General features: G+C 41.4%; 3 protein-coding genes across 4 annotated transcripts; 2 read left to right on the plus strand and 1 right to left on the minus strand.

Annotated features, from left to right (window-relative positions):
• The first annotated feature begins 42 nt into the window (after nt 1–42).
• On the plus strand, nt 43–23,012 carry LOC144007366 (serine/threonine-protein phosphatase 6 regulatory ankyrin repeat subunit A-like). Of its 2 annotated transcripts, none has more exons than XM_077506929.1 (29): nt 43–531; nt 6,949–7,032; nt 8,168–8,246; nt 9,975–10,045; nt 10,129–10,329; nt 10,397–10,484; nt 11,638–11,780; nt 11,848–11,955; nt 12,039–12,143; nt 13,506–13,584; nt 13,661–13,775; nt 14,783–14,865; nt 14,945–15,008; nt 15,081–15,149; nt 15,228–15,368; nt 15,445–15,556; nt 15,672–15,698; nt 15,986–16,060; nt 16,918–17,119; nt 17,231–17,318; nt 18,535–18,652; nt 18,760–18,979; nt 19,056–19,143; nt 19,226–19,309; nt 20,320–20,468; nt 20,554–20,636; nt 21,792–21,874; nt 21,947–22,038; nt 22,102–23,012. In XM_077506929.1, the coding sequence occupies exons 1-29, from the start codon at nt 505–507 to the stop codon at nt 22,398–22,400; spliced, it is 3,177 nt and encodes a 1,058-aa protein (XP_077363055.1). In that variant the 5' UTR covers nt 43–504; the 3' UTR covers nt 22,401–23,012. The 2 variants fall into 2 exon arrangements, with proteins under 2 accessions (XP_077363055.1, XP_077363054.1); XM_077506928.1 differs by lacking the exon at nt 43–531 and adding an exon at nt 3,528–4,420.
• On the minus strand, nt 23,013–27,298 carry btd (biotinidase). Its single transcript, XM_077506934.1, is given in 7 exon segments — nt 23,013–23,356; nt 23,359–23,368; nt 24,447–24,965; nt 25,098–25,275; nt 25,339–25,490; nt 25,563–25,712; nt 26,056–27,298. Coding segments are annotated over 7 exon segments (1,485 nt in total). The 5' UTR covers nt 26,275–27,298; the 3' UTR covers nt 23,013–23,099.
• On the plus strand, nt 25,104–27,535 carry LOC144007371 (distal membrane-arm assembly complex protein 1-like). The gene is made up of 3 exons (XM_077506955.1): nt 25,104–25,493; nt 25,625–27,012; nt 27,089–27,535. The coding sequence occupies exons 2-3, from the start codon at nt 26,808–26,810 to the stop codon at nt 27,151–27,153; spliced, it is 270 nt and encodes an 89-aa protein (XP_077363081.1). The 5' UTR covers nt 25,104–25,493; nt 25,625–26,807; the 3' UTR covers nt 27,154–27,535.

Below are 27,535 nucleotides of genomic sequence, written 5' to 3' on the forward strand. Positions count from 1 at the left end.
GGTTAAAAGATAAGGTACGCCAGAGAGCGTTACTGATTCAGGAGACCTTGGAATCTGGACAGATTAGATTGACATGCGGGAATGGCTGAAAATATGATTCGAGAAAAAGTGCAGTGCAGTGCAGTCGAAAGAACGCTACATAATTAAGAGAATGTAGTTTTGGCTAAAAACAAAATACATTAAATTTGTTAGAATAGTACAAAATTATGTAAGTAGGTCCGTGCTTAACATAATATTGTGCCTGATTTACACCGTAGATATTATATACAAGTGGTCCGTTTGACATAATTTAAATACTTAAAAAGTGAACTTCATAAAATTCATAAACCAAGTAATACAGTTTTTGTTTTGTGCCTTGGAGTGGTAGTCGGTCCGTGGCAGGAAGGAAGTTGGGGTAGGGGCGTGTGTGCGAGGAGGCTCCGAGTTCATTCAGTTTTTTCCCCGGTTAGTATTGGGCAATTACCGGGCAGATTTACAAGATTCCTTTCGTCTAACACTGGGATCATGGCTGTGATGAAGATACAAGACCAGGTACTGTCACGTTATTGCTATTTAGACACGCCTTGTTGTACTTTTCCTAGAAGTTCAGACCTCCTAGCTTGGTTTGTATGCAAGCTCCTGCGGCGAATAATTAAATTAACGTGAATCAGCTCGCTGCACAAATGTGGTTAATAATATTCCATTTACAAAAAAACGTAGACATGAAACATAGACAGATGTACATCTGTGGGAGCACACGAGAGCTAGCTTGAAGAGCTAAAGGCTAACGGTAAACAAATCAGTGAACAGATACTAACAAAGGAGCATATCTACGCCAGGCTGCCTGTTGCATTGTGACACTTCAAACAGTGAAAACTTAAATTCACTTCAGTTTATTTCAAACACGTCATTCATTCAGGCTGCTGAGGCTTTTTTTTTTCTATCGATGGCCCCTTTGTCAATGAAAACTGCTGGAATGGCAACCGGCTAACTTCTTAACGCTAGTTTGTTAGCCTCCACTTCAACAGCTTTACGACCTAAAAAGGCTCAAAGAAAGATTAAGTTAATATATGAAAGAATTTCTGGTCTGTCTTCCCACGAGGGTTATACTTTGTGTCAGCTGTCTGTCTTTATGTGGCAGCTGGTGGGAGTCGTTCTCGTTAACAATGGTGTGAAGTAACTAACTACAAAAACAGGACTGCAGGTATATAAATTCCCCATGAGTATTTTTATTATGTTTTACTCCTTATATTTACAAACGGAGCATTTCATTGTTCAGCCTGCCACTATACGTCACTGGCATAGATAGAAGAACAAATTTGTATGTAGTCATTAAATCATGTTCAATTGATTGACAATGGATAATTTCAGCACACTGGTTGGGAATCACATAGCTAGATTTTACACGCTTATCTAGTAACTAGGAAGTACAAATACTTTGTGTCAAAATATGCTTGATACTTTTTATTTTTTAGATGACATGATTCTTTATTTATTTTTTATTTATTTTTTGTTTTTAAAAAAAAGCTTAAATGAGGAGAAATAAAGGCAAACTTGGTTGAGAATTTTTTTTGGTAGAGGCTAGACAAAAAAAAATCACAGGCCTACGCACACTGTAAATTAATAGAAGAGGGAAAATATGTGTTGATTTTTTTCCCCCCTTTTGTGTACGTTATGTTAACGTATTGTGTCTATAATTGGCAATAAAAATTGATTTCTAATAGGGGTGTGAATTGCCTAGTACCTGACGATTCGATTCGTATCACGATAAACAGGTCACGATTCGATTCGATACCGATTAATCCCGATACGAATGGTCACGATTCGATACCGATTAATCCCGATACGAATTTATAAGTCGATTGTTGCGATTTTTTTCCATTCAAATTTAGAAAATACTATCAGTAAATTTGTACATGTACACTGTAAGATTTGTATGAATATATTTATCTAAAACTTGAGGCTTATAACCGTGAGCCACTGTACACAAACAGTTTGCAATCTGTTTCACATTTGAACAGCATTAAAATAAAAATATTAAGGCTTAATGTGCCGTTCATATAACATTCTTCCATGCTCAAGGTGTGAATCCTAAAAAAAAAAATAGATTCTGCCGATTATTGAATCGATTCGAGAATCGCGCGATGTAGTATCGCGATATATCGCCGAATCGATTTTTTTTAACACCCCTAATTTCTAATGTACATCTCAATTAACGCTTAAAGTTTACTTTTAATAGTCTTTAAGGCTCCGTACAGACTGTTGGTACTTTTGCCACCACTATGAGACAATTAGAATGATCTCCATCTTAGCTCTGGGACACGACTCACAACATCATAGCAGCTGTTGTCCACGGATCAAAGACAACTGTCACACAAGTGTTGTATTTTTTTACAGTAGTCACCCGCCTATGTATTGATTTATAAGTAGGTTGAAATTATTGAACAGCTGGTTTAGATATAACAGCATTATTTGTTGTGTATTTATTACAATATCTAGTGACGGCTTGTAACAATTGAACAACATTTTTGTTGTGATTAGTATCATACATCAGATTAAAGAAAAACTTGTCCATGTCTGATGCTTCCTTCAGCTGGTATGTGCTCAAGAGGCGGATGAGTGCGTGACTAATTTCCCCGGCTTTATTCTGCATTGTTCTCTGTGGTGTTTACTGACTGAAAACCGGACAAAGAGTTGGGAATAGACATTGGAAGGACGGGAACTGACTCGGGGGTGAATGTCACTGTCACAATGGGTTTATGTTTGTCCTCTAGAGGGCGACATGGACTTTTGTTTCCTTGAGATCATAGTCTGAGGAGGATTAAAGAGAAAGAGAGTAAAGAACATACACAAAAAAACAGAATACAGTATTCTGAACAATTTGGAGCTTGCGCATCACCAAGCTGCACATCCGTTTTGTGTTGATAATGGCGGGTAGCCAGAGAGCCTCCTAGCGAAGTGTGAAATCCTGTTTGTTTGGCCACAATTGTATTTACTCACAGGCTTGTTCATTCTGCGGTGAAAATCTGTGGGCTCTGTTAGAGCAGTATTTCTCAAATACTAGTCACAACAGTCCCCAAGTGGTCCTTGAGTAACTTAGTAGTTTAATTTTGCAACATTTTTAAAAATCTAATGTTGCTGTTACAAAAATTCTGCAATCTGCATGTTTGTCTGTGTCTTCATCATTGCGCAATATGCTTGCCTTTGAGGATTCCCAGCTCGGATCACATTACCCACAGTGCATGTTGGCACAGGGTCAGAGCAGAGGTCATTGCATACTGTTAGCCAAACGTCTTTTCAGAACTCCCGTGTTGTGCTCACGTGTAATCATTTTGCCATCACCGGCTCTTTATTCTTCGCGTGTTTATTAGTGCCCGAGGGCGAATCCATTCCACTCATAATTTGGGACTACTGTGTTTGTCTCATCTGCACTCCCTCTCTGAGTTAATGGGCTTGTGCGGCTTGGCAGGGTTGCTCCTTTCAGGATGTGTGTTGAATATGAGGCGGGGTGACGCACGCAGACAACAAACACGCACAGACTGGTCTTGTTAGCTGCCCTCGCAGACTCTCACAGAGCCTGTTTGTTCCATTTTGATAATGAGGAGACTTTGGAAGCAATGCCGCTGATAATTCTCCCAAAGGGGATGCTAGGATGTACAGAATGTGTTGATCTGGGATTCATTAACTCTGCTTTGCAGATTTATGTATTCCATTGTGATACCTGGAACTTATAATGACGAAGCAAAAATGTATTTGGATGTTTACATAAGGCTAATGATTCAACTGGTTTCCTTTCTCTACTCATCTTCAGGATTCATGGTTGATTGTAGCGCTCTAGGTAACTGACCACAATTATTCCCCCCACTTAGTGCCTCTCTCACCCCCTTAGTCTCCTCTCCGGAAAGAGCTGGCTTCAGCAGTCTGGCTGAAAGGCGCATTGCATCCCCACACATGCACCGGCGCTCGTTTGTGAGCGCGCCTGCACAACAGCAGCAAGGACCCGCACCTTTGTGTCGGCCGCTAGGCAGCGCCGTCATTCTGCCGCATGCTGCCTGCCGACACCATTACGCAGAGGAATTCCCTGCTGTGTCGGCTGCTTGTGTTTACAGCGTCGGAGAGCGAGAAGGAGAGGGGGGCGCGCTGCAGAGCTCTTGGATTTCACATCAGGATGTGCGCTGGTTGTTTCCAAGGAAGTGGGTGACCCCCGTGCTCCCCAGTGGGCACATATGTAAGAGGGAACGTTGTGCTTTTTATGCGAGAGAGGGTTCGCTGCTTCCTGATGCGATCAGAGCGGGCTAGTCGTGTTTGCATCGTGGTGCTGGAGGAGGAGGAGGAGGAAGAGGATGAGCCCTCCTTTTCACCCCCACCTCCTCAGCCCAAATCGACCCCAGACCGCAGATCACATCATGCGCCGAGAAGGACTGCCGCCTTGGAGGACAAGGTGAGGTGGTCTCATCTTTTTGGTTGCTTTCCCGACTGAGTTTGTGAATGGAAGTGCTCGTTGAGATTTCAAGTCCACTTGGGTGTCACTGTCATATCTGACTCGCAAGTGAAAACGTGACATCAGTTGCGTAAGTAGACCCACTGTCTGACGCTTGTATAAAAATACAGTGTACTTCCTCACATGCTAATTTTAGCAGCAGTTTAATGAATGCTGGTTTGTAGTGATTATCACTAAAGCCAAAGCCATTGTAGTTTCTAAAGCAAGCAATGAAATGTTGCTATGCAGCTAGAAAAAGGACTGACAGGATGTAACATCACGCAAGCTTTGTTCCACTTGTCATCTGTGTAACTAGCATGCGACAATCATCAACATGCCTCGCTTATTTTTAGCTGGGGCAGAATGAGAGTTGAATTGGGAGAAAAGTCCATTTAAGAAGCCAGGATTCACCTTTAGAAGAGCAAGTGTGCCAATGTGCTGTTGACTCACTTGTGAGTGATAATTACTTGGAGGATGTTAATGATGGCTTTTCACCTCATCATCTACCATTTTCAGTCAAATCACAGCACATAAAACAATACTTAAAGTACACTTTTTATTAATGAGGAAGGAAGTAAAGTCAAAAATATTATTTACAATATGTTCTATGCATCTCCACTAGTGTAAACAACACAGCCTTAATAGTATGTTTTTCTCCCATGTCAGGGGGCGGCCATTTTGCCACTTGCTGTCGACTGAAAATGACATCACAGTTATTTTGGGCTCACGTAACGACCAATCACGGCTTACCTGTTTTCTGAGTTGGGTCGTGTTAGATTTGCAAGCTGAGGTGTGATTGGTCGTTACCTGATCAACTGTGATGTCATTCTCAGTCAATAGCAAGTGGCAAAATGGCCGCCCCCCAGAGATGTTGAAAAACTAGTGTATTTTGCTCCTGAACTCACATTCCAAATATTGTGTTTAGACTAATGGGGCTGCACCAATGACCTGAATATATGACTGGATAGCCGATAGGCCAAGACTTTTGAAGTCGCGGCATCGAAATTGGAGAACATTTGAGACAGCACTTAGTAGAAACAGAATGATTTTTGATGTTTTGAATTTGTTAAAAACATAAACAAGAGACATTTTACAACTTGCCTTAAATACATGTATAAATGATATGCTTAATGATTTTTTACAGGAGGAAACTTGGATATTTTTTAATTATAGAATTATAACTGTAATTCAACAAAATGTGCCTCTGCCAAATCTAATATTGGGGTCTAAGGAAATGAGCGACAAAAGAAAAAGTGGGTCTTCAAACCAGCACATACTAGCACTTATTTTTTTTACTTGTTAAAAATACAAATGTATGGCTGCCAATGGAACTCGTTCCCTTGTATTTATTCATGATGTGTCAGTAGGATGAATTCCAAAGTGTTCGGGCTGTATTTTCTGCTTGTATTCAGCCAAATGCTTCGGAACTCATTGGACGGCACTTCACAGTGCAGCTGGAAAATGACCCAAAGCATACCGGTACCATTTTCTTGATGGGTTTTGCGTTTAAATCGGACATTTATTTTTCCATTAGTCAGTGCTACGTGTCAATTAGTATGCAATAATTCAGATTTTAGTAGAAGCCAAATGTTGACATCCTTAACTCAGTTGCACCCAATAACGTCTAAATACGTTTTTTTATGTTCTAAGTGGCCCAAAGACGTGTTTATACATGTTTTTTTAATTTTTTTTATTATTATTATTTTTTAATATGCCAGAGCATACAGAAGGCTTTGATGCAGCCTCTCAACTGCAAAGAACGGCTGCAGAAATGGTAGTTATTACACAAACGGCCAGCAGGTGGCAGCAGAGCAAAGGAGATCAACCAGGGCCGTCTAGAAAAAAAGCACAATTACTTACAATTTTTAATAGATTTTTTAAAACTGATGAAACTTAGCTCTCTTCTAATGTTAATTGCTGCAAAACGGAAACAGATAGAAACATACTTTTTTTTTTTTTCCTGATGAAAGAAGAGACTTTAATCTTTCTTTTGATAGGTTCCATGCTTTTATAGCAATAGAACACAATATTCTGTGGGCCTTGCAAAATCAGTCAAAATCCAGTAAAACAGCTGGGAGGGAACGGGACTGCTTTTGTGAAAATGGCTGGGAGTGAATGAGTTAAATGCACCCTCACACATTCTCTTGACTTTTGCACTTTTCTCCATTTGAGGACATTAGTCTCACATGCAGCATAAATCTATTCCTAAATAGAAAGGCATCGGACTACATTGTGAAGTCACGTTGACCTGGCCCCTCGTGGTCGCAGTGCACAGCTTCACCCGGTCAGTTTATGGGAGAAGGTTTGCTTGCTACATTGTGCTGCAGCTGCTCTGTCATTAACAAACCTGGCATGTGCAACCATTGGCGACCTACCACCTGGAATTTTTTTGTGCTACTTGCACACAGATGCCTCTTGTGTAACGCTCACAGACAACAGTAACGACGGTAAATAACAGTTTGGAAATAACGATGTTGTTCTTGTTGTAGCCATCCTTGCTCAGAGCCATCTTCAATGTGGATCCAGATGAAGTTCGCTCCCTCATATTCAAGAAAGAGGATGTCAACATTCAGGTAGGTCTTTCTCTCCTCGACTCTTTTGCACTTCCCCAATCTTCGTCTTACAGCAGGGGTGTCAAACTCATGCTAGCTCAGGGGCCGCATGGAGGAAAATATATTATCAAGTGGGCCGAATCGGGAAAATAACGGTATATTATTTAAAAACAATTGCCATAATTGATACGCATATTTTCGTGGACCAGCCCTAAATTACGGAGCTCATCTGTAATCATATTGTTCCGAAAAATAAGACGGATGCAAATGGAATGTGGCAACACTTTGCATACATTCCGGACGTGTTAAATTGACCTGTTTTCAATATATGTTTCATGTATGTATATGTTTCAATATATATTGTTCCCAGAATGCATTGCATGGGTGTTAATAATGTTATAAGCACGTTAATCCTTGTCATATCTATTTGTGTTACCAGTAATTTAACACATTTATGTCTGTGTATGATTTAAAAAAAAAAAAAAAAAAAAGTTTAAGTTGAGTGCAAAATAAAGACATCCAGGATGACGATTCCCCGTTCAAGTTGCATTACTCATCTGAGGACAAATTTGTATGTTTCGATTGTGGCCGGCTGATTAATTAGTCATTACATTCTTTTTATTTATTTTTTTTAACTTTACAAAATCAACTCGCGGGCCGGATTAAACCCACATGCGGGCCTGATCCGGCCCGCGGGCCGTATGTTTGACACCCCTGTCTTACAGGATATATTAGCCCCCTAATTCAGCTCTTGGCTTTGTTTTCTCTGCGATGGTTAATATTGCTGGGGTCAGCAACCTATTGCAGTCACATGACACTTGTTTATAGCCCCACTCTGATGATTGCCCTCTGCTGCACTGAAATACAGAAGCAGCAGGGTGCAATGATGGAGGGGAGCAACGGCTAAGTGAATTGAGAATGTTTACAGTGCTGTTTATGGACCGGAGTTCATTTTAGATGCTGTAGCAGAGAAACGAAGTCCACCTGCAGAAAGCTAAAGACCCAATACAAAAATGCACTGCATCATATTGTAATATTTTGGCTACCTTATAACCAAAACTTGGGCGGTGGGGGGACTAAAAGAAAATATTAATGACAATATATAATATGCAGTTGTTCACAATGCATGTTTACCTGTGTGTGGATTGCGCAACAGGATACAGAAAAGCGGACACCACTACATGCTGCTGCCTACCTGGGCGACACTGAGATCATTGAGTTGCTCATTCTCTCAGGTAAACTAAACGTCTCTCTCGTTGCCAGTATTTCAAAGCAAGCGGTTCCAGGGTTAAGTCATTAAATGGATTTTGCTAAAATCAAGGCCTTTCCAAGCATTGAATTATGAGGTCTCGAGTCATGAAAACTTAACTTTAGCTATCATATGATTGTTGATTCTTTATTTCACATCCAGCGTTGTGCAGGGTTCACTATAACACAATTTAGCAATAACAAATGCAATTTAGAAAAATATATGTTTAACGCAGGTTCATCTTTCGCGGCCTCGCTGTTTCGTGGATTTTTTATAGCGTGCTTTTTTTTGGGGGGGGGTCTTTGTGTGGCCGTAACTGTTGAACCCTACATCCAACCGGCAACATACAGGCATCTGGTGATTCGTCCCGATGAGACCTTTCAAACGATATTTGTCCCGTTGCGCCACGATATTGCGCAACATACCTTTTAATGGGGAAAAAAATTACTCTAAATGGGAAAAATCAAATGAGAAATGGAAAAGCACTAATAAATTAAAAAGCGTGCCAAATGAAAATCATAATAATAAATGGGAAAAATATATACTGTGCTGTATACTGTAATAAAAAAAAAAACTTTTAATTGGAAAAATGAATGTCAATGAAAAGAGAACATATATGATGAATGAAAATCATTTATAATAAAGTAAAAATCATACCAAAACGAGAAAACATATATAATAAACAAAATAATAGATATAACTAACGGGAATTTACTTAAAAAAAAAAAATAAAATTAACGCGGATTAACATTATCGTAGTTTTTGGAACGTAACACACGTGATAAACGAGGTAACACTATTTGTGTTGAATGGCTTTAATTTACAATAAACAAAATAGCCTGGGGTGACACTACATTTGCTGATAAGCTGCAGAAACCTTGCGTTCAGTCAAAGTTTCATTCATGTTCGACTGCAAAATAATCTGTCACTGTAAAAAAAATAAAATGTCATATCAACATGAGGATCTGTCAGTTGGCCTTGAGAGATTCAGCTGCTATGCTGAGACGATCCATGAAAATGGGATTAAGCCACGTAATTTAATATTTAACAAATCCCTTTTGTGGAATGTCCTGTTTTTTCATCTTTTATGGTCACATGCTCCACTGCTATGTCTACTCATTACCTTGTGACAAGACGTCACAGTGTCCAATAGCAACGAGTGACGCTGTTAGTGATTTCGAAATCATCTGAGAGGGTCTGTCGTCTGCCCATCTTGGCTTTCTGTAAATCAGATGCACACGTTGGGACTTGGTGTCAGTACTGGCGCAACACTAGAGCCGCGTGTGTGCTGACTGCTGACCTGTTCCTTAATATTGGGAAGAGCAAGTAACAGGTGCAGTTTTGGGGCTATTTTAACCCCCAACGAGGATCAAGGGAGTTTTAAATCCTCCAGGCACCATTGGCTTATTAGACCCTGCCCATTGTTGGTCTGCGATTCAGTTCTTTTGACATTGAAATTTGACATTTTAAATTTAAAAGAGAAGTCGTTAAACTTTTTTTCTTTAAAAAAAACAAAAACAAAACAATAGTATGTTCTATATGCTCCTACTAGTCTGGTTAAAAAAAAAAATCCACCCATTATTATTATTCTCAGGCAGTGGATATTTGACATTTGCTGTCTACTGACACGGGCTGAGTTTGTCATGTGACATTTTTTCCTTCTGCTTTCATGAAGGTAGTCTAATTTGTCTCCTATCTCCTATTTTCATCCAAGGAGCCAGAGTTAATGCCAAAGATAACAAATGGTTGACCCCTCTTCACCGTGCGGTGGCTTCATGCAGCGAGGTAACACGCTTTCGGTTGGACTCACCTCGAGCCATGTCTCGTCTTCGTCTCTGTTTGACCTCCCCCAATCGCTGTCTGTGCAGGACGCAGTGACCGTGCTGCTGAAGCACAGCGCCGACGTCAACGCCAGGGACAAGAACTGGCAGACGCCGCTCCACGTGGCGGCAAGCAACAAGGCCGTGCGCTGCGCCGAGGCGCTAGTCCCGCTGCTTAGCAATGTCAACGTGTCTGACCGGGCCGGACGCACCGCTCTGCACCACGCTGCCTTCAGTGGTCACATGGAGGTCGGCTTCTTGTACAGTATACAGGCCTTCCATATGTGGGATATATTTGTTGACTTTTTGGTTGCAGATGGTCAAGTTGCTGCTGTCCAGAGGAGCTAACATCAATGCATTTGACAAGAAGGATAGGAGGGCCATCCACTGGGCTGCCTACATGGGTAAGATTACACCAGGGTTTCTTGCCGATAACAATACATCTTCATTATGTTCTGGGTTCATTTATGCGCCTGTAAATCATTTCCATGTGTGAATCTGAAACACTTAACGATCCTAGCATGGTAGCGGAGTCATGAAATACACACAACATATTTATTGGGGGGGGGGGGGGGGGGGAAACATTCCTGTTACTCAGCACAGGACATGTGATATTTGTTGCATTAATGTCGCTATTTTCCCACTAAAATCACATAAATAAAATCTATGATTAAGTTGTTTGTTCATTTATATAATACAAAATATTTGACTTCTAATAAATGTTTCAATAAAATTATTTGTAAAATAAGCAATTTTGCATATATAGTAGCAGAATGTTTTATTGATTTTAATAAAATTGTGTAATTTTAATGTGCACTCCTGTGTAATTTTTATTCATTCTAATTAAATTATAGTTATTAATTACAAATTAAACAAAAGTGATTTATTTCACTTAGCTAAAAAAATATGTTAATTTGTTTATTCATTTATCTAATAAAAAATGTTTGATTTATAGCAATTGTTTCAATAAAAACATTTATTAATTGGGCAATTTTACATGTATGTTTTATCGATTTTAATAAATACTACCTAATATTCATGTGCAATCGTGTAATTTTAATTTATTTTAATTAATTAATTACAAAGTAAACAAAAGTGATTGATTTCATTTATTAAATCTTTTATTAAGTTGTTCATTTATCTAATAAAAAATGGTTGATTTATAGTAATTGTTTCAATGAAAATATTTGTAAAATAAGCAATTCTACATATATAGTAGCCACAGTGACAGAATGTTTTATTGATGTTAATAAATACTACATAATGTTAATGTGTGTCCATGTGTAATTTTAATTTATTCTAATTAAATTGTAAACAAATGTAATTCATTTCAGATATTATAAAAGTGTGGTAATATGAAAATGTATTAAATCATATACAGTGTTACAGTATGTAATTTATCGTTTTAAATTAACAATTTTACCAAACATATTTGAACTTTGTTTTTTAACCTATGTAAAATTGACCTGGCCCGTCTCTCAATTTTAAAAACCAAATGTGACCCTTTTGCACAAAGGTCCGCCCACCCTTGCTCTCCTTTTGTTCACGTTGCCGCAGGTCACCTGGAGGTCGTTAAGCTACTGGTGAGCAGTGGAGCTGAGGTGGACTGTAAAGACAAGAAGGCCTACACCCCACTGCATGCAGCTGCCTCCAGCGGGATGAGTAGTACTGTCCACTACTTGCTGGGCTTGGGGGTCCAGGTCAGCACTCGAAATTGTTCCCGCCGAGCAATGACGTTGAAAAGATATTCAAATGTCTTTTTCTTAGGTAAATGTGGTGAATGCCTACGGCAACACTCCACTCCATTTGGCGTGTTACAACGGGCAGGATGTGGTGGTCAGTGAGCTCATCAAGGCGGGGGCTTGTGTCAACCAGGTTTGTGTTTGTGTTCATGTGTGTTCAAAATTAAACCTACTAAATATGTGTTTAGAATTCCGGGTTTTGTTCCTTTCGTCTAGGTCAACGAGAGGGGGTTCTCTGCCCTCCATTTTGCCTCCTCCTCACGCCAAGGGGCACTCTGCCAAGAGCTACTGTTGGCCCATGGAGCACACATCAACATGCGGGTGGGCATTGTTATTACAGGATCTTACACTGCACAACTTAATATAAACCTTTTTGAGAGGACAGTAAATTCCTATGGAGGTTGTACATTATCTCCAAACTCTAATGGTTATATATTATCCACTCAGTAGAAACAGCAAAGACACACAAGTAGTACTGATAGAAACTGATATGAGGACACATGGCGCCTCAAGATCCACCACCATATGCAATGTGGTGGTGGTGGTGGTTGGGGTGGGGGGGTTTGCACTGTTCCCCAAGGCTGCTGGCAACTAGGGGAATATACTATAAGCGTGAGTGATATTCACAGATTTTAATTTTCCACAAAAGTAGATTTTTTTTTCCATAAAGTAATATTTAAATTAATGACTAAATACAAAATGAATAATTAAATACTCAAAAAAATGTCAACATTTTTAAGTTGTCAGGAAGAGAGGCAAAGGTAGATTATTTTTATGTTTTATTTTTTTTTGTCTAAAAAGAAACCATAAAATGTCAAAAGGGGAAGAGGAAAAGCAGAGAATTACAATCGTAAAATGTCCACAAAATTGCCAAAAATGTCCGAAAATTGACTGCAAAAAAGGCAGAAAAATAGCCCAAAAAATGAGAGGTAGAAAATTACCATATGTCCATAAAATTGCCAACAATGTCAGAAATTTGACAAATGCAGGAAAGGCTAAAAATGTATGAAAAATAATAAAAGAAAATGTAGAAACTTGATAGCAAAAAGGCAGAAAAAAAATAGCCATAAAATGTCCAAAAAAAGGAGAGGCACAAAATTACCATATGTCCAAAAAATTGCCAACAATGTCAGAAATTAGAGAGAAAGGCAGAAAAGTGGATGGAAAATTACCAAAACAAAATGTCAGACACTTGATCGCAAAAAGGCAAGGGCAAAAAAAAATGTCCATAAAAGGAAGAAGAGAGGCACAAAACTGCCAACAATATCAGAAATTTGACAGAAGGGCAGAAAAGTCTAAAAAATATATGGGAAATTACCCAAACATGCTTTAATTGTTTTTTTTGTTTGTTTGTTTTATTGTTTTGTTTTTTTAAATCCAAAAACAGAAGATGGTTAGAAGAAATTGAATCTCAAAGTATTGGATACTGCATAGTTCTCTGTTTTGGTGTAGCTCTAATTACCTCATACATTAGACCAACACACTGTTTCATCCATCACAAAGTTCAAGACAGATCTGTGGTTATTTATTTGACATAAATAGCTCTTTTGACATGAAAGGCTGCTGACCCCTGCCGTAGTAATATCTGAGCCGGTTGCGCTGAACCTCTACATGCACCGCAACACTGATGCTATCCTGAGATTTCATATCTATGCCCACAAATGCTGTCGTCCATCTGTGCAGAGTAAGGACGGAAAGACTCCCCTGCATGTGGCAGCTACCCATGGCAGGTTCTCCTGCTCTCAGGCCCTCATTCAAAATGGTAAGCGCAAGCGGGGAGCTGAAGGATAAGTTGTGTTGTAATGGGAGCAATGTATCTTACATTAATGTGTCTATAGGAGCCGAGATTGATTGTGTGGACAGGGACAGAAACACCGCCCTCCACATTGCCGCACGCTACGGCCATGAGCTCATCATCACGGCGCTCGTCAAACACAGAGCCTGCCTTGCCAAGTTAGTCAGAGAAAACTTCATATGTGTGATCAAGGGTGTGACCTAAATACAAAATAATTATCGATAGACATTTTGAACTAGGGCTCAACCGATTGATAGGCAATTATAATCGGGTGATTATTGGCTTTCAAACATCGACCAAAACAGTCGGCCAATTGGGCCAAATGGCCAATTATTTTTCCCTTAAAACTTCATCAAAGAAAAATTACGTTTCTGATGCTGTGAAAGTACCCTGAATGCACCATTTTGCTTGCATAGCATTAGCATCTAGCAAGTGTGTAGCATGTTATTCTGTTGTCCCAAAGCATCCTTCAAGCTTTTTAATGACATCGCAGTTGGAGCCAACTGTAAAACTAAACACATGCCGTTAAGAATTACATCCACTGCATATTTAAATACAAAACATGCTTTGTTTTTAAACATTGCTAGCCTAGCGCTAGCAAATTTCAGTTGCTATTTTTTTTAGTTTGTCCTATTCGTATTTCACTTTTTTTTATTGTTTTATTTTGTTATTGCCCTTTCAAGTTTTATTATATTATAAAGTTGATCTTTCAAGGATTCAAAGGGTTACTTTTCTCAAAATTCAAGGGTGCAAAATCCAAGTCGAGCAGCCCAGTAAGTCCCAAGCCTTGTGAAAATAATAAGATAAAAATCTATAAAAGAAAAGGTTCACGCTTTACAGCAGTTGTGAACAAGTAAGAATGGTTTTATTGTTGACACATATATACAATAAGATTGCACAACCCATTAATTTTTTTTATAAGGGCATACTACGCACTAGTCACTCAAAGCAGAGAGAAAGTTTGTGCGTAAGTGGCACCCATCTATGCATTTTTAAATAATCTGCTACCGATATTTTTTTCTGCCAAAAACAGGTAGTGGCATCGCCCTCAAAAAAAAGCAAATTGGTCAGGGTCTATTTTGAACTATTATAAAAACCCAATGTACCAGGTGTCTTTCTACCATCTACCTTGCGACAACTTGTCGTTTTCTTTTGATCACGCCAGGAGAGGTATTCACGGGATGTTCCCGCTGCACCTGGCGGCTCTCACCGGCTTCCCTGATTGCTGCAGGAAGCTTCTGTCCTCAGGTGCGTTAATGACACCTTTCTCGGGCACCCAAATCACCTGGCTGACAGTACGTTGATTGCGGTCCCGCTTTTGTCTCAGGATTTGACATTGACACTCCCGATGATTACGGAAGGACGTGCCTACATGCTGCTGCGGCAGGAGGGTGAGTCCTTATTCCATCCATCATATTTGCATCTTTTTTTTTTTTTGAATGTGTGTTTTTTTAACCGCTCAGGAACTTGGAGTGCCTGAATCTGTTGCTTAACATAGGAGCAGACTTTAACAAAAAAGACAACTATGGAAGGTAAGCAACGGCCGCAACAGTGCCAAAGACCAAATCTCAACTTGCTTGGAATATAAATGATCCCTCTCACCATCAAAGGACCCCACTTCATTATGCATCAGCCAACTGTAATTACCACTGTGTGTTTGCCCTGGTGGGCTCTGGGGCAAGCGTCAATGAGCTGGACCAGAGAGGCTGCGGTCCGCTGCACTATGCTGCTGCAGCCGACACGGATGGGAAGTATGGCATCTCATTGAAGCCTCACACATCTTCAGTGCCAGATTGCTTGGTAAACATTCTTGTTTGATTGTCGCAGATGCGTGGAGTACCTTCTGAGGAACAATGCTGAGCCAGGAGTAAGGGACCAACAGGGGTACAGCGCAGTCCACTATGCCTCAGCCTATGGGCGCACACTCTCTCTGGAACTGGTGTGTACCTCAGTCATAGTGTAGATGTAAATTCTGAACTGCCTCCTGCCTCTTATGAGTTGTTGAACTGAATTACCAAACATAGTAAACACTCTTTGTTTGTGTTTTCATTTAGATGGCAAGTGAAACGCCCCTTGACGTGGTAAGAATATTTGATCAAGTACTTGAGGTCGTGAATGGGACTCTTAGTGAAAGTAGTGCCCCCTGTTGGACAGTTGAGGCATTGCTCAAAGTGTTGTTAACTGAAAATTAATACCGCAACAAAATGAAGTACAGTACTGTTGAACAAAATCTAATCAAGACTCCGCTATGTAGTTGCGGTTTTTAAATGGCCGCAAATGTAAATTTAATCAGGCTTGTGGCGTATCATTGGAATGCAACCCTAAAATGGTGTGAATTATATTCCATTATACCATCTGTCTTTTCCAGCTAATGGAGTCATCAGGAACAGACTTCCCGAGTGACTCAGAGTGCCACGGGCACATCAGTCCACTCCACTTAGCGGTGAGTGCAAGGATTTTTTTGTATTTTTTTGGTGTTTTAATTTTTTTTTTAATTCTCAACCAAGGCTTGGCCGACTAATATTATCAGCATTTAAAATTGGCATTTAAAAAAAAAAAAAAATCTGATAATTTTTGCTGATTATTTTTTTTATTTTTTGTACCAATTAATTCTAACAAGGCAAAAAAAAAAACCCCAATTCACTTCTATTTTAAAATCGGCATTAAGAGATCACAAGGCAAAAAACCCCCTAATTTTCTATTAAAAAAAATGCGTTGAGTAGAAGTTTTTTTTTTTTTTAAATCTGCAACTAAGGCTTAACTGACAAATATTAATTTTTAAAATTTGGCATTAAAAAAAGATGATTTTTGCAGATTTTTTTTTTTTTTTTTACATAATTCATTTGAACTTAAGGTCCCCCCCCAAAAAACAAACAAACTTTACTCTCTTGTAAAGCTAATCAAATGCTACACGACAAATTATTATGAAAGGGTCAAATACTCTACCTATAATTCATATCTTTATTGCAGTTAATGTTGGCTATGTGACCAAAAAAGAAGTCATCACATTTATTAAATATTTTTTTAAATGTCAAGTTTATCCTAAAACTGTTTTAGAATCAGTATACATTGTTGTACGAACATTTTGCACAGAAATTATTTTTGAACAAATGAAACCTTCAAATTAATGTTTGCCGGGCTCATCAGATGAAAATTGTAATTGTCTTGAACGACTGGGGAAAAAATAAACCGAAATCTAATATTTTCTGGCTATATCACCCAGACCTACCTCAACATAATCTTCCCAAATCCTTCCTTCCACACCAAAGTGTGCACATGCATGCCCTTCATTTTATCCAGGCTTATCACGGACACTGCGGGGCCTTAGAAATCCTCTTGTCCTCCATGCCGGACGTGGATGTCCGCAACCCGCAAGGCCGCACCCCTCTCAGCCTGGCGTGTTCCAGAGGCCACCAGGAGTGTGTCTCCCTCCTGCTACATCGCGGCGCCTCACCCATGGCCTGTGATTACGCCCGCAAAATGACGGCTCTACACGTTGCAGGTAAAAATAAGTCTGCTTCATATCAGGCGTAGACTTGAGTTGTTTACACAAAGCTCAATAAATTTTCTACCGCGGCGAAGTGAATCTTTTGTCACTTTTTGTGCGTCACAGTTACAAACGGCCACTCATCGTGCCTGCGTCTCCTCATGAGCAACAATGACCAGCACATCAATTTGGATGCACTCGATGTCAACAAGCAGTGAGTTGTGGAAGGCAGACTTCATCATGCTGGTAGATTTATGCTAATTAACTCATTCACTCAGGCATTTTCACTGAAGCAACTCCCTTCGCTCCCGGCTGTTTTACTGGATTTTGGCTGATATTGCAAGGTCTACAGAATATTATGTTCTATTGTTATAAAAAAATGGAACCTACCAAAAGAAATTTAGTCTTCTTTTTTTTCCCCCATCAGGGGGAAAGGGAAAAAGTATTTGTATGATCTGTTTCCGTTTTGCAGCAGTTATTATTAGAATATATCTAACTTCCTTCATTATTCACAAACCTGTTGAAAACGCTGGCAAAAAGAGCTTGTTGCAACATGCCCCTGGCCGATCTCTTATACTCTGCGGCCGCCTGCTGGCCTTTTTTTTTTTTTTTTTTTGCAATAACTACCATTGCTTTAAGCAACCTCTTCAGATCAGAAGCTGTGCCAAGTGTTCTGTATGCTCAAGCATAAAAAAAAACGCATACAGTGTTTCCTAGTTATGGGTGCTACACTCCAAAAGCTACCCGCGATAATGGAAATCCACGTTAATCTGTTTAAAGAAAAATCCGGTAATTATATATATTTTTTCATGTTGGTATTATTTTTACTTTGTTATAAATGTTTTTTCATTCGTCATGTTCTTTTTTCATTTACGTTCATTTCTTTCCATTAGTAATATGTATTTTTCAAATGTACTCATTACAGTATATAGCATGATAATTTTTTTTCCATTTATCTTATATTGTTGCTTTGGTATGATTTTTAGTTCATTATGAATGTTTTTTTTTTTCATTCGTTTTTTTTCCCCCCATTTACAGTATTTTTCCCATTGAAAGTATGTTTTTTTCTTTTTTTTTTCGTTATAAATTTTCTATCTCTGGAATGCAATGTCACGGAGTGATGGGACAGACACTGTTGGAAAGGTCTCGCCGAGACAAATCCGCGGATGCCCGTATGCCCCTGGCCGGATGCAGGGTTCGAGATATACGGCCACTCAAAGACCAACAACAATAAACAAAGCAAAAAAAAAAAAAAAAGTACGCTGCAAAAAAAATCCACGAAACAGCAAGGTAGTGAAAGATGAACCTGCGATAAACGAGGGAACACTGTAAATACGTATTTGGAAATGAAGGACAAATGACAAAAAACGTATTTATACGTTTTTGGGTTTGAACGAGTCAATAGATGTGTTGTGTTTTGGTGTGTGTAGGACCCCGCTGATGCTGGCTGTGCTGAATGGGCACACAGAGTGTGTGTATTCCCTGCTGAGCCAAGGAGCCAGCGTGCAGGTTCAAGACTGCTGGGGCAGGACGGCCCTCCACCGAGGGGTGAGATGAATCACATCAGTGGGTGTGGAATCATCATAACATAATGCGTTGCCGTATTACGGTGTATCGCCAAAGTTTCTCATTCAAACTATGTAATGTCCACACAGGCGGTGACAGGCCAGGATGAATGTGTGGAGGCTCTCCTTCAGCGAGGGGCCAGCGCGTGCGTGAAGGACATTCGCGGTCTGTCCCCACTTCACTTGGCGTCCGCCTGCGGCCGTGTGAGCGTCCTCGGTGCCATGCTGCAGGCGCCCGGCACCGCAAATGCTCTCTTGGAGCTCACGGACAACAAAGGCTACACGCCGCTGCACTGGGCCTGCTACAGCGGTACTCCAGTTAAATGTGAAAGTGGATACCTGAAACAACAGTTTACGTCTTACTCAGTGTTTTTTTTCCTATTCAGGATGTGACGCTTGCGTGGAGTTGTTGTTGGAGCAGGAAGTCTTCCGGAAGATAAAAGGCAACACATTCAGCCCATTGCACTGTGCAGTGTAAGCAAATCCGTTTATTTATGCGCATGAATGCCAGATGCGGCCACAGGTACGAGTGACCGTGGGTTTTATTGTGTTTCAGTATGAGCGACAATGAAGGTGTGGCAGAGCTGTTAATCGAGTCCCTCGGCGCAAATATCATCGACCTCACCGACTCCAAGGGCAGGTGAGAGGCACAAAGTGATGAAATCGGCACTTTGAGCAACATGTATGATTAAATTGCTTTTCAGCATTGCTAAAAAAAAAAAAAAAAATCCAGATTTTCAATCTTGAGGCAATACAATGCAGCTCAGTTCCCGCAGAACGAAACAAGAGTTTTACAACACCTTGTTGTTTTTCCTAGGGCCAATACCGTTACCGGTTACTATTAATCAAGGAGGTTGATATTCAATATTTAAATATCCATTTACAGTAAAAGAGAAAGTATTACTGCCAAAAATAAAACTGTTGAAAGGCTAAGCAATTTTGTTTAGCCAACGTTTCAACATTTTTAAAGATTTTCCTTTATTATTTAAAAATTACAACAAAAATCGTACGGACCTTCCAGGGTCATCAGCGTGTGCTAAGCTAAATTAAAATCTGGAGTAAATAGCTCCCCAAAATTTCATACTGCAAACAAAGTTTTAAAAAATCTCAGCACAACTGAAATGCTTAACATTTACTTGCTTATGCTTTATTCCTTAATCTTTTCATTTTTACAAACAAGCATACTGTTGCCGCTATGTGGAAAACACCGGCAAGGCCATTTTATTTGTGTGTTTTTCCTTTTTAATTGTTTTTGGATGTTTGCATTCAGTTTTATCCCAAAAACAAAAAAAAAAAAACTAAATGCTTTATCACATGGAGGCGATGACATATAAACTGAAAACTGAGATTTAAAATAAAAACAACAATGAAAAGTTGGCTTTATCTCACTGAGTGACAAATGCATGCGAATGTAGCTTCGCAGAGGGTGGAAAAATTGTCTTAACATGTTCAAAATTTCTTTGCGACAAGAAATATTACAAACCCCGACGAAAACCCCAATTTCGCTATGTTCGCAAGCATTCGCCGCTCAGTGAATGACAGTTTCACCAGCCTTCAGATTTGCAAAAAAAAAAGGCGACATTTGTCTATCCCTATTCTAAATTAATTCATCCATGAGAACGGATTCTCACTACGTTTGCACCGACGCAGGTCCCCGCTTCACGCCGCCGCCTTTGCCGACCGTGTCGAATGCATTTCCCTGCTGCTCAGCCACGGAGCGCAAGCAAACATTGCGGACACGCGCGCACGTAGGACGCCGCTGATGATGGCATCGCTCAACGGGCAAACCAACGCCGTGGGTCAGTTACCGGCACGATGTTCACCTTTTTTTTGACTTTGTGAGCCGTGTTATGTAACTCCTCCTACTGCGTTGATGTGTTGCAGAGGTGTTGGTGAGCAGCAGCAAAGCCGACTTCACTCTGCAGGACACCGACAGGAACACAGCTTTACATTTAGCTTGTAGTAAGGTAACACATTTTAGATGTTGCACCCAAACCTGACCGATTTATTGGCATTCAAACGTCAGCCAATTATTTCTCCCGCAAAACGTTATCCAGGAAACCAAAGTTTCCAAAGCTGCGAAAGTACCCTGAATGCACCATTTTGCCTACGTAGCATTTAGCCACTAGCTAGTGTGTAGTGTATTCTATTGTCTCAAGCGCCTTTCAATTGGAGACAACTGTACAACTAACCACACGGCATCAAGAATTATATCAACTGCATATTTAAATCTAAAACACGTTTTGTTCTTAAGACATTGACACCCTAGCGCCAATGTTAAATGCCAAAGGAGGATCCCATTCAAATACTAACAGGAAGTTAGCATTGACTTGGGGAGTTTCCCTTCCTCAAGTAATGAATATTCATACATAAATGCTGTGGGAACACATAACCACAGGTGATATAGCACTACGCAAAGGCACAATTCTTCCCAATGTGGGAAACATGAGTTATTTTAACATGTTTATATTGCAAGCTGACTCTGTACTCAGTTGAAGTGTGCATGCCATGGAAGCATGGCACCACACTGCCCCCAATAGGCCAAAACGCATAGGAACAGCCAGTATTCTTTTCTTTTTTTTTTTGTTGCTATTTTAGTTTATTCTATTCATTCAATTTCCCACCATTTTTTGTCAATGTCCTTTCGAGTTAGATTTGTAGTTGATATTCCAAGGATTCAAAGATGTTTTTTTTCCTCAAAATTAAAGGGTGCAAACATCCGTTTATTTTTTTAAAAATTTTTTTTTGGCGTCTCAACACACGCATTCATCCACTTTCTGGACCGCTTACGACACACAAGAAACAAACCCCAGTGGGAACAGATTGGTTAGCCCAGTAAGTCCCAAGGCTTGTGAAAAATACCACAAGTTATATAAAAGAACTGGCTTATGCTTTACAGCAGTTGCACACAAGCAAAAATGGTTTTATTATTGACGCATAAATCTATATAGCCTTTTATGTTTCATTTTTTGATGAGTTGGACTTGGCATTCAAAGCAGAGAATCTTAACAGCGAAAGTTTGTATGTGAAGCCGATAAAAAAGGAATTATGGAGGGGGGGGGGGGGATGGGATTGGCCCTACTTTTATGTTCTGCTTTTCTAACTAAACCATTTCGTTTTAGGGTCACGAGACGTGTGCCTTGTTGATCCTGGAGAAAATCCGAGATAAAAATCTCATCAACTGCACCAACGCCTCTCTGCGCACGTACGACATCATTTTAGCTCACAGGCAGGCGCTCTTCTTCACTTCTCCACTCATTTTAATCCTCCTCCGCAGGCCACTCCACGTTGCAGCCAAAAACGGCTTAACCGTCGTCGTCCAAGAACTTCTGGGAAAAGGAGCAAGTGTTCAAGCCGTGGATGAGAATGGTGAGCACACTCACGTTTGAAGCAAACATCTCCTCCGTCTTTCACGCCCTCTCCCGACTTCAGGTTACACGCCCGCTTTGGCCTGCGCCCCCACGCGTGACGTGGCCGACTGCCTGGCGCTCATCCTCAACTCCATGATGCCCGCCTCGCCCATGGTCACAGTCGCGACCCTGCCCGCGTTCCCGTCGCCTCACGCGGTCACCAACCATCACCCCGTGTCCAACCACGTGGCGAAGGGCGTGGCCTTTGAAGCCCTTCCTCCGCTGAGGCCGGACCGCGCCTCCTACTGTAGACCCGAGCGCCCGCTGTCCTGCGTCACTACTGACGAAGAAATGAACGACTCGGATTCGGAGACCTACTGAGGGCTGTCTACAGTGCCCTCTAGTGTTGAAGGCCAGTGTGCCACTCAGGAGCCTTAACAGATCACTGGCACTTAGAAATGAGATGTATTTCTTTTTCGTAGGCCTTTAAATATTAACTAATACAATCCTTAACTCTGTCACAAATACAGTCCACTACATTTCCTCGAGACATTCTCCCCCCTAACCAGCGGTGCGCATTTGGTACCTGGTCTTTCATTGGGGCCTTACCTGACTTAATATTGCCACTATCACATTGCAAGCATAGAACTCGTCAATATTATAAGTTTTAGTGACACTCAGAGGACTAAGGGACCAGCTGGATGATGAGCCAAGTGATGTCAAAGAGCCACTAGACGGGTGCGGTGAACTTGAATCGAGAGGAACCAGAATGCTTGGAAATGTGAGTGGATGAAACTTCTTTTTTTTGTATGAAGGATTGTAGTGGTACCAGCAGCCCAACTACTTGATGTTTGAGTGAGTAAATGCATGCGTGTGTAATGGTGACAGCAAATATCGCCTTTCCAGGAATAAGCACCTGTCCTGCAGGGGATGAAAACGTTGAGGTGCAAAGTTTGTAAAGAAGAAGAAAAAAAATAATAATAAATAAATGAATAAATATATTTGTTTTTATTAACTCATCTTTGTATCAGTCAAGTGTACATTTAATATTTTGTTTCCTGACAGACTCGCAGCAGGTCATTAGTTATCCAGGTGATAGGCGCGTCCGTACAAGCACGCGGTGACCAGCCCGCCTGCCGTGTTCGAATGTTTCATGGTCACCCTTCCATCTGTGCTTTTCTCCACATGGTCTGGCTGCTCCAGAACGTAATGGCTCACCAGAACAGACGGGTACACGTATTTGGTCCCAAACTCTCCCTCCAGGACAAAGTCTAATCTAGTCTCCGCTTCTTCCACTTCCTGTCCGCAGGAGCCGGCACTGGATCCCGCACACCGGCCACCGCGCACACCTGCAAGCACAGTTCAGTGTTAGTTATCTTCAGATATGTGAGTGTCTTACACTTTGATATCTCTTCTTAACAGGCTGGACTGTGTAAGAGCATTTGGCCTTCTTCAAACATTTTTCCAATGGGGGAGGGGGGCAACAAACATTCTATTACTGGTTATGGATAAGAACTTCATTGCATGGGCGGCATAAAAATTATATTTGCTTCAAAACTGAGATGGTTTAATTTTTTTGTCTTGAGGCTAGCAAAGGGGTCTGCAACCTATTGTTCCGGAGCCATTTGTGGCTCTTTAGTCTCTCTCCTGTGGACCTCTTTAGGGGAAAGCAAAAGCGTTTTTGGGGAAAGCATTCTCTAATTAATCAATAAATGAGTGGATCATACATGAATAATAATATTTTTTAAAAATCCGGGGGGGGCAAATTTAGGTAGGTAAAGTAGCTGGAATGGGGAAAAGGCCCAAGAGGGGAAATAGAAAATTGCTATAAAATGTCCACAAAAATTTCAGAGCATTGCTAACAATAAAGGCAGGGGGAAAACCGTGGCAGAAAATAGCCATGTGTAATGTCAGAATGGCGGCAAAGTATAAAAATGTGCGGAAAATAAAAAAAATCTAAAAGTAGAAGAAAATGAATCTCAAAGCATTGGATAGTATACTGCATATTTTTGTGCTATGGTCCAGCTCTAATTAGCTCTTCGTCCCAGAGTACATTGGACTGCGCACTGTTTTGTCCATCACAGCATTCAAATGTTTTGTGCTTTTTTTGCCCTAAAATGGCCCTTTGAACAGGAAAGGTCACCGACACCTGGTCTAGTAGCCATATTTAATTTACTAGAATTAGGCAGATTTTCCAGTTTTGTTGGCTGATCAGATTTACAATTCCCTACAGAGACTATGTGTTGGAGGCAACGTACCACTTTAGGTTCTCAATTGACTCCAACATAGTTGTTACCTTTACATTTGTGTGTTGGCCTGCGTGTAAAATAAAAAAAAAAAATCAGCAGATCACTTTACTTCAATTTCTATTGCCCTCACTTATTTAGATGCACTTGTTTTTGTGTAATCCCATCTCCAGCAATGTACCTGTACAGCGTAACGCCCGTTAACAGTGTGAATTCCAGCAAAAGCTCCCAAAGCGTAGAGCTCATCACTTTGTCGAGAGCGCTGGAACTGAAGACTGCAGCAAAAAGCGCCGTCGCACACCTTCAAGTTGCCTCCTGTGCCGTTGAGGATGGCGAATCTAAACGGATCATGCATCATGGTGGAGGTGAATGTGGGGGAGGGCGGCGTAGAGGCCGGACAGTCGTCACGGCGACAGCATTCTGGCTCTGCGGTGGCGACTCCACCAAATTCTGCGCCCAATACGGGGACCCTGGCCACTATAAGGCGGCCCTCCTCGGGCTCGCCACTCCGCGCGTGGTGGTAGGTGGCTGCAAAAGGAGTGTATATGCCACTTCCTGTCATGATGAGTCGGTCGTTGCGAATGTTGGCGGCGAGGAGTGTGGCGTGAGCGCCCAGGCTGAACGCCCGCTGGAACTGGATGGTGTCCAGGAGGGGCAGTTGGTTCATCCAGGCTGTGGGGAAGATCAGCTGATGCACACCCTGGGAAATGTAATTCAAGGATGAAAGGGCTAAAGATACAAACAATATTTTATGTTTTCTAATCTTTGGGTTTGCAAGTTTTCAAAATCGTTTCCAGGGTACATTTCAACAGCCTAAGCGACATCTTCTCACCCTCTCCAACAGAGTGGCTTTGGGCTCATAGAAGAGGATGTCAAAGCAGGTGATGAGTCCAAACCTTCCAGCAAAAGGCGTCTCAAAGCTGATGATCTCAAGCTGTGGCGGTGTGTCAAAAGCGTCCTCAAAATAAAGATTCTGCTTATGGTAGCGCGCCACCAGCAGTCCGTCGGACCTGCGGCAGGATATCTTTTGTAGCCTATGCACAGTTTGGAAAGGATTGGCGATGATTTGCAACCTGAAAACCACGTTGGTGTTGAACTGCCAGCGGCCATTTGTGGGACAGGAAGATAGAGGGTCTGTTTTCAGAGGGCATTGCTGTACGTCAGCCATGTTGGCCACCACGTAAAGGTTGTGGCGGCGAGCCATGCAGCTCAACTGCTGCTGGATCTGGTAAGCACAGAGCACATGGCAAAGTGAATGTCATATGAAGACATTGTATGAAAGACAACAGTTTTGCACCTCTGTATGATTAAACCTTCCTGGTTCGGCGCATGGGTTCCACGTCTCCTCTTGGGGGTCAGGAATGGTCTCTAGGTAGGCAGAAATTGACAAGCGGCTGAAGTTGAAACCCTGAAGACCATCTTCTGGAAAGACGATGATCTGGGCGCCCTGATACAGAGAGAGGTTAGTGGAGTACCCATCCACCAGATGCTAATGATAATCATTCTGGGTTTCATATAGCACATAGATAAGTAGCGTGAGTCCTAGTTAGCTAAAGTTCAATTGTTAACTATTTGCACAAAGTGTGAGGCAGAAAAGCAACAAAGGAAAGAAGCCTTGGCGTTTTTTTTTTTAACACCCCAAACACATTTACTGTACAGTCCACAGCATTTTTTGCCACCACCGCCTGCATTGTGTGTTGCGCAACGCAAACGAGTGTTAATTAAATTGTCCATTGAGGAACTACAACATACATACAGGTACAAACAAACGCTTATATAAAACGCAGTACTTGTTGGGCAGCCAGGGCGGCTTGCTCTTCGTATATGGCCAGGTTCTTGCGCACGTGCCGGAGGGCATCCAGCCGAGAAAGAGGAATCTGGGGATTCGGGTTGAGAATCACACGATGTTCGTAAACAGCAGCGACATATGTGGAGTCAGAAGTAATCTCGGTTTGACCGAAGCCATGCGCGAACGACAAAGCGAGCAATAAGGCAACGTCCAGCAACATGGTTATAGGTTGTTCATTTAATTCACACCGGCAACGGTCGAGAGGACTCCTGACCTCCCACAGATTTAAGGTTAATGTTTGAAGTTGTGCGCGTGATGAATACGTGGTGCCATTTCACCTTTAAATGTAAACAAACACTTTTAAGTTGGAAAGGTCGCAGAGGAAAGGCTCCTAATGTAATCCGGAAGTACATCTCACACTCTAAAGCTGGCAACTGCAATTGCAAATTTTTAGCTAAAAGATAATGTAGGGGGGGCGGGAAAAATTGCTCATATGCATTTTAAATTAAAAAACTGGCTGATTGACAATGTATAAATTAGAAACGAGGAATTTCGCAAACATTGCCACTTCCTGCAGCAGAAACTACTTCCGGGTTACCCCACAAACTTCGAGGTTTTGCTCCCTGGGATTCCGGGGGAGAAAGAAAGTAATCGCACATTGTCAACGGCGGAGCAAATATGCTTCGATCTTAGTTGTCACCTGTATTTGATGCTCCCTCGAGCAGATATTAGCTTTTAGCACAGCACAGCAAGATGGCAACACCCGTGACATCGACAGAAGACAAGACACCAGTGTCGAAGCCCGTGCAGCTTCTGAAGAGCTGCTGGAGCTGCAGACTCATCTGCGGAAGCGGGCTGATCCTGTCCGGCGCCTACGTGTTCAACGCCGCCCGCGGCGTGATGCGCCTCGGCCACCCGCCCTCACCGGGGAAGGTCGTCCAGCTTACTTTTGCTGCAAGTGAGTCGGGCGCGGCGGGGGGCTGGCATGAAAACGTGTTCAAAACTGACAGTTGTTTTTTTCTCCTAATGGCCAGGTTTGGCTGCGTGGGGAGTGGTGGTCATCGCTGATCCTGTGGGGAAAGCGCAAAGAAAGACGTGACTTGAGGAAGATTAGGCATGGACTGCGAAAGACTGTTGGGACAATGAAGGACACACTTAGAAAGTTACTGTTATCAACATAGCTGGCACAGGCACCTGGGGCTTCATTAGGGATCAATCTACATTCTTGGGGGGAAAAAAAAAAAAAAACAGCACTTAAGCACGCTACAGCTGACAATTAGAAATCTAAACCGTTAGTCCCTCAGTTTATGCACAACTGCGCCGGTGTTTGCTACTGACCCTGAAGGCCTTAGGCAGACCATTGACACGGAGACGGTCTGATCGACTACAACAGAAACACTCGACGGAAGCAAGCAACGCAGCCAAGATGTCTTGAATGTGAGCATTGTTGGGAATAAATAAAAAAAAGTATATGAACATCG

The sequence above is a fragment of the Festucalex cinctus genome, chromosome 19 (genome assembly GCF_051991245.1).
Source record: "Festucalex cinctus isolate MCC-2025b chromosome 19, RoL_Fcin_1.0, whole genome shotgun sequence".
In the NCBI taxonomy this organism is placed as follows: domain Eukaryota; kingdom Metazoa; phylum Chordata; class Actinopteri; order Syngnathiformes; family Syngnathidae; genus Festucalex; species Festucalex cinctus.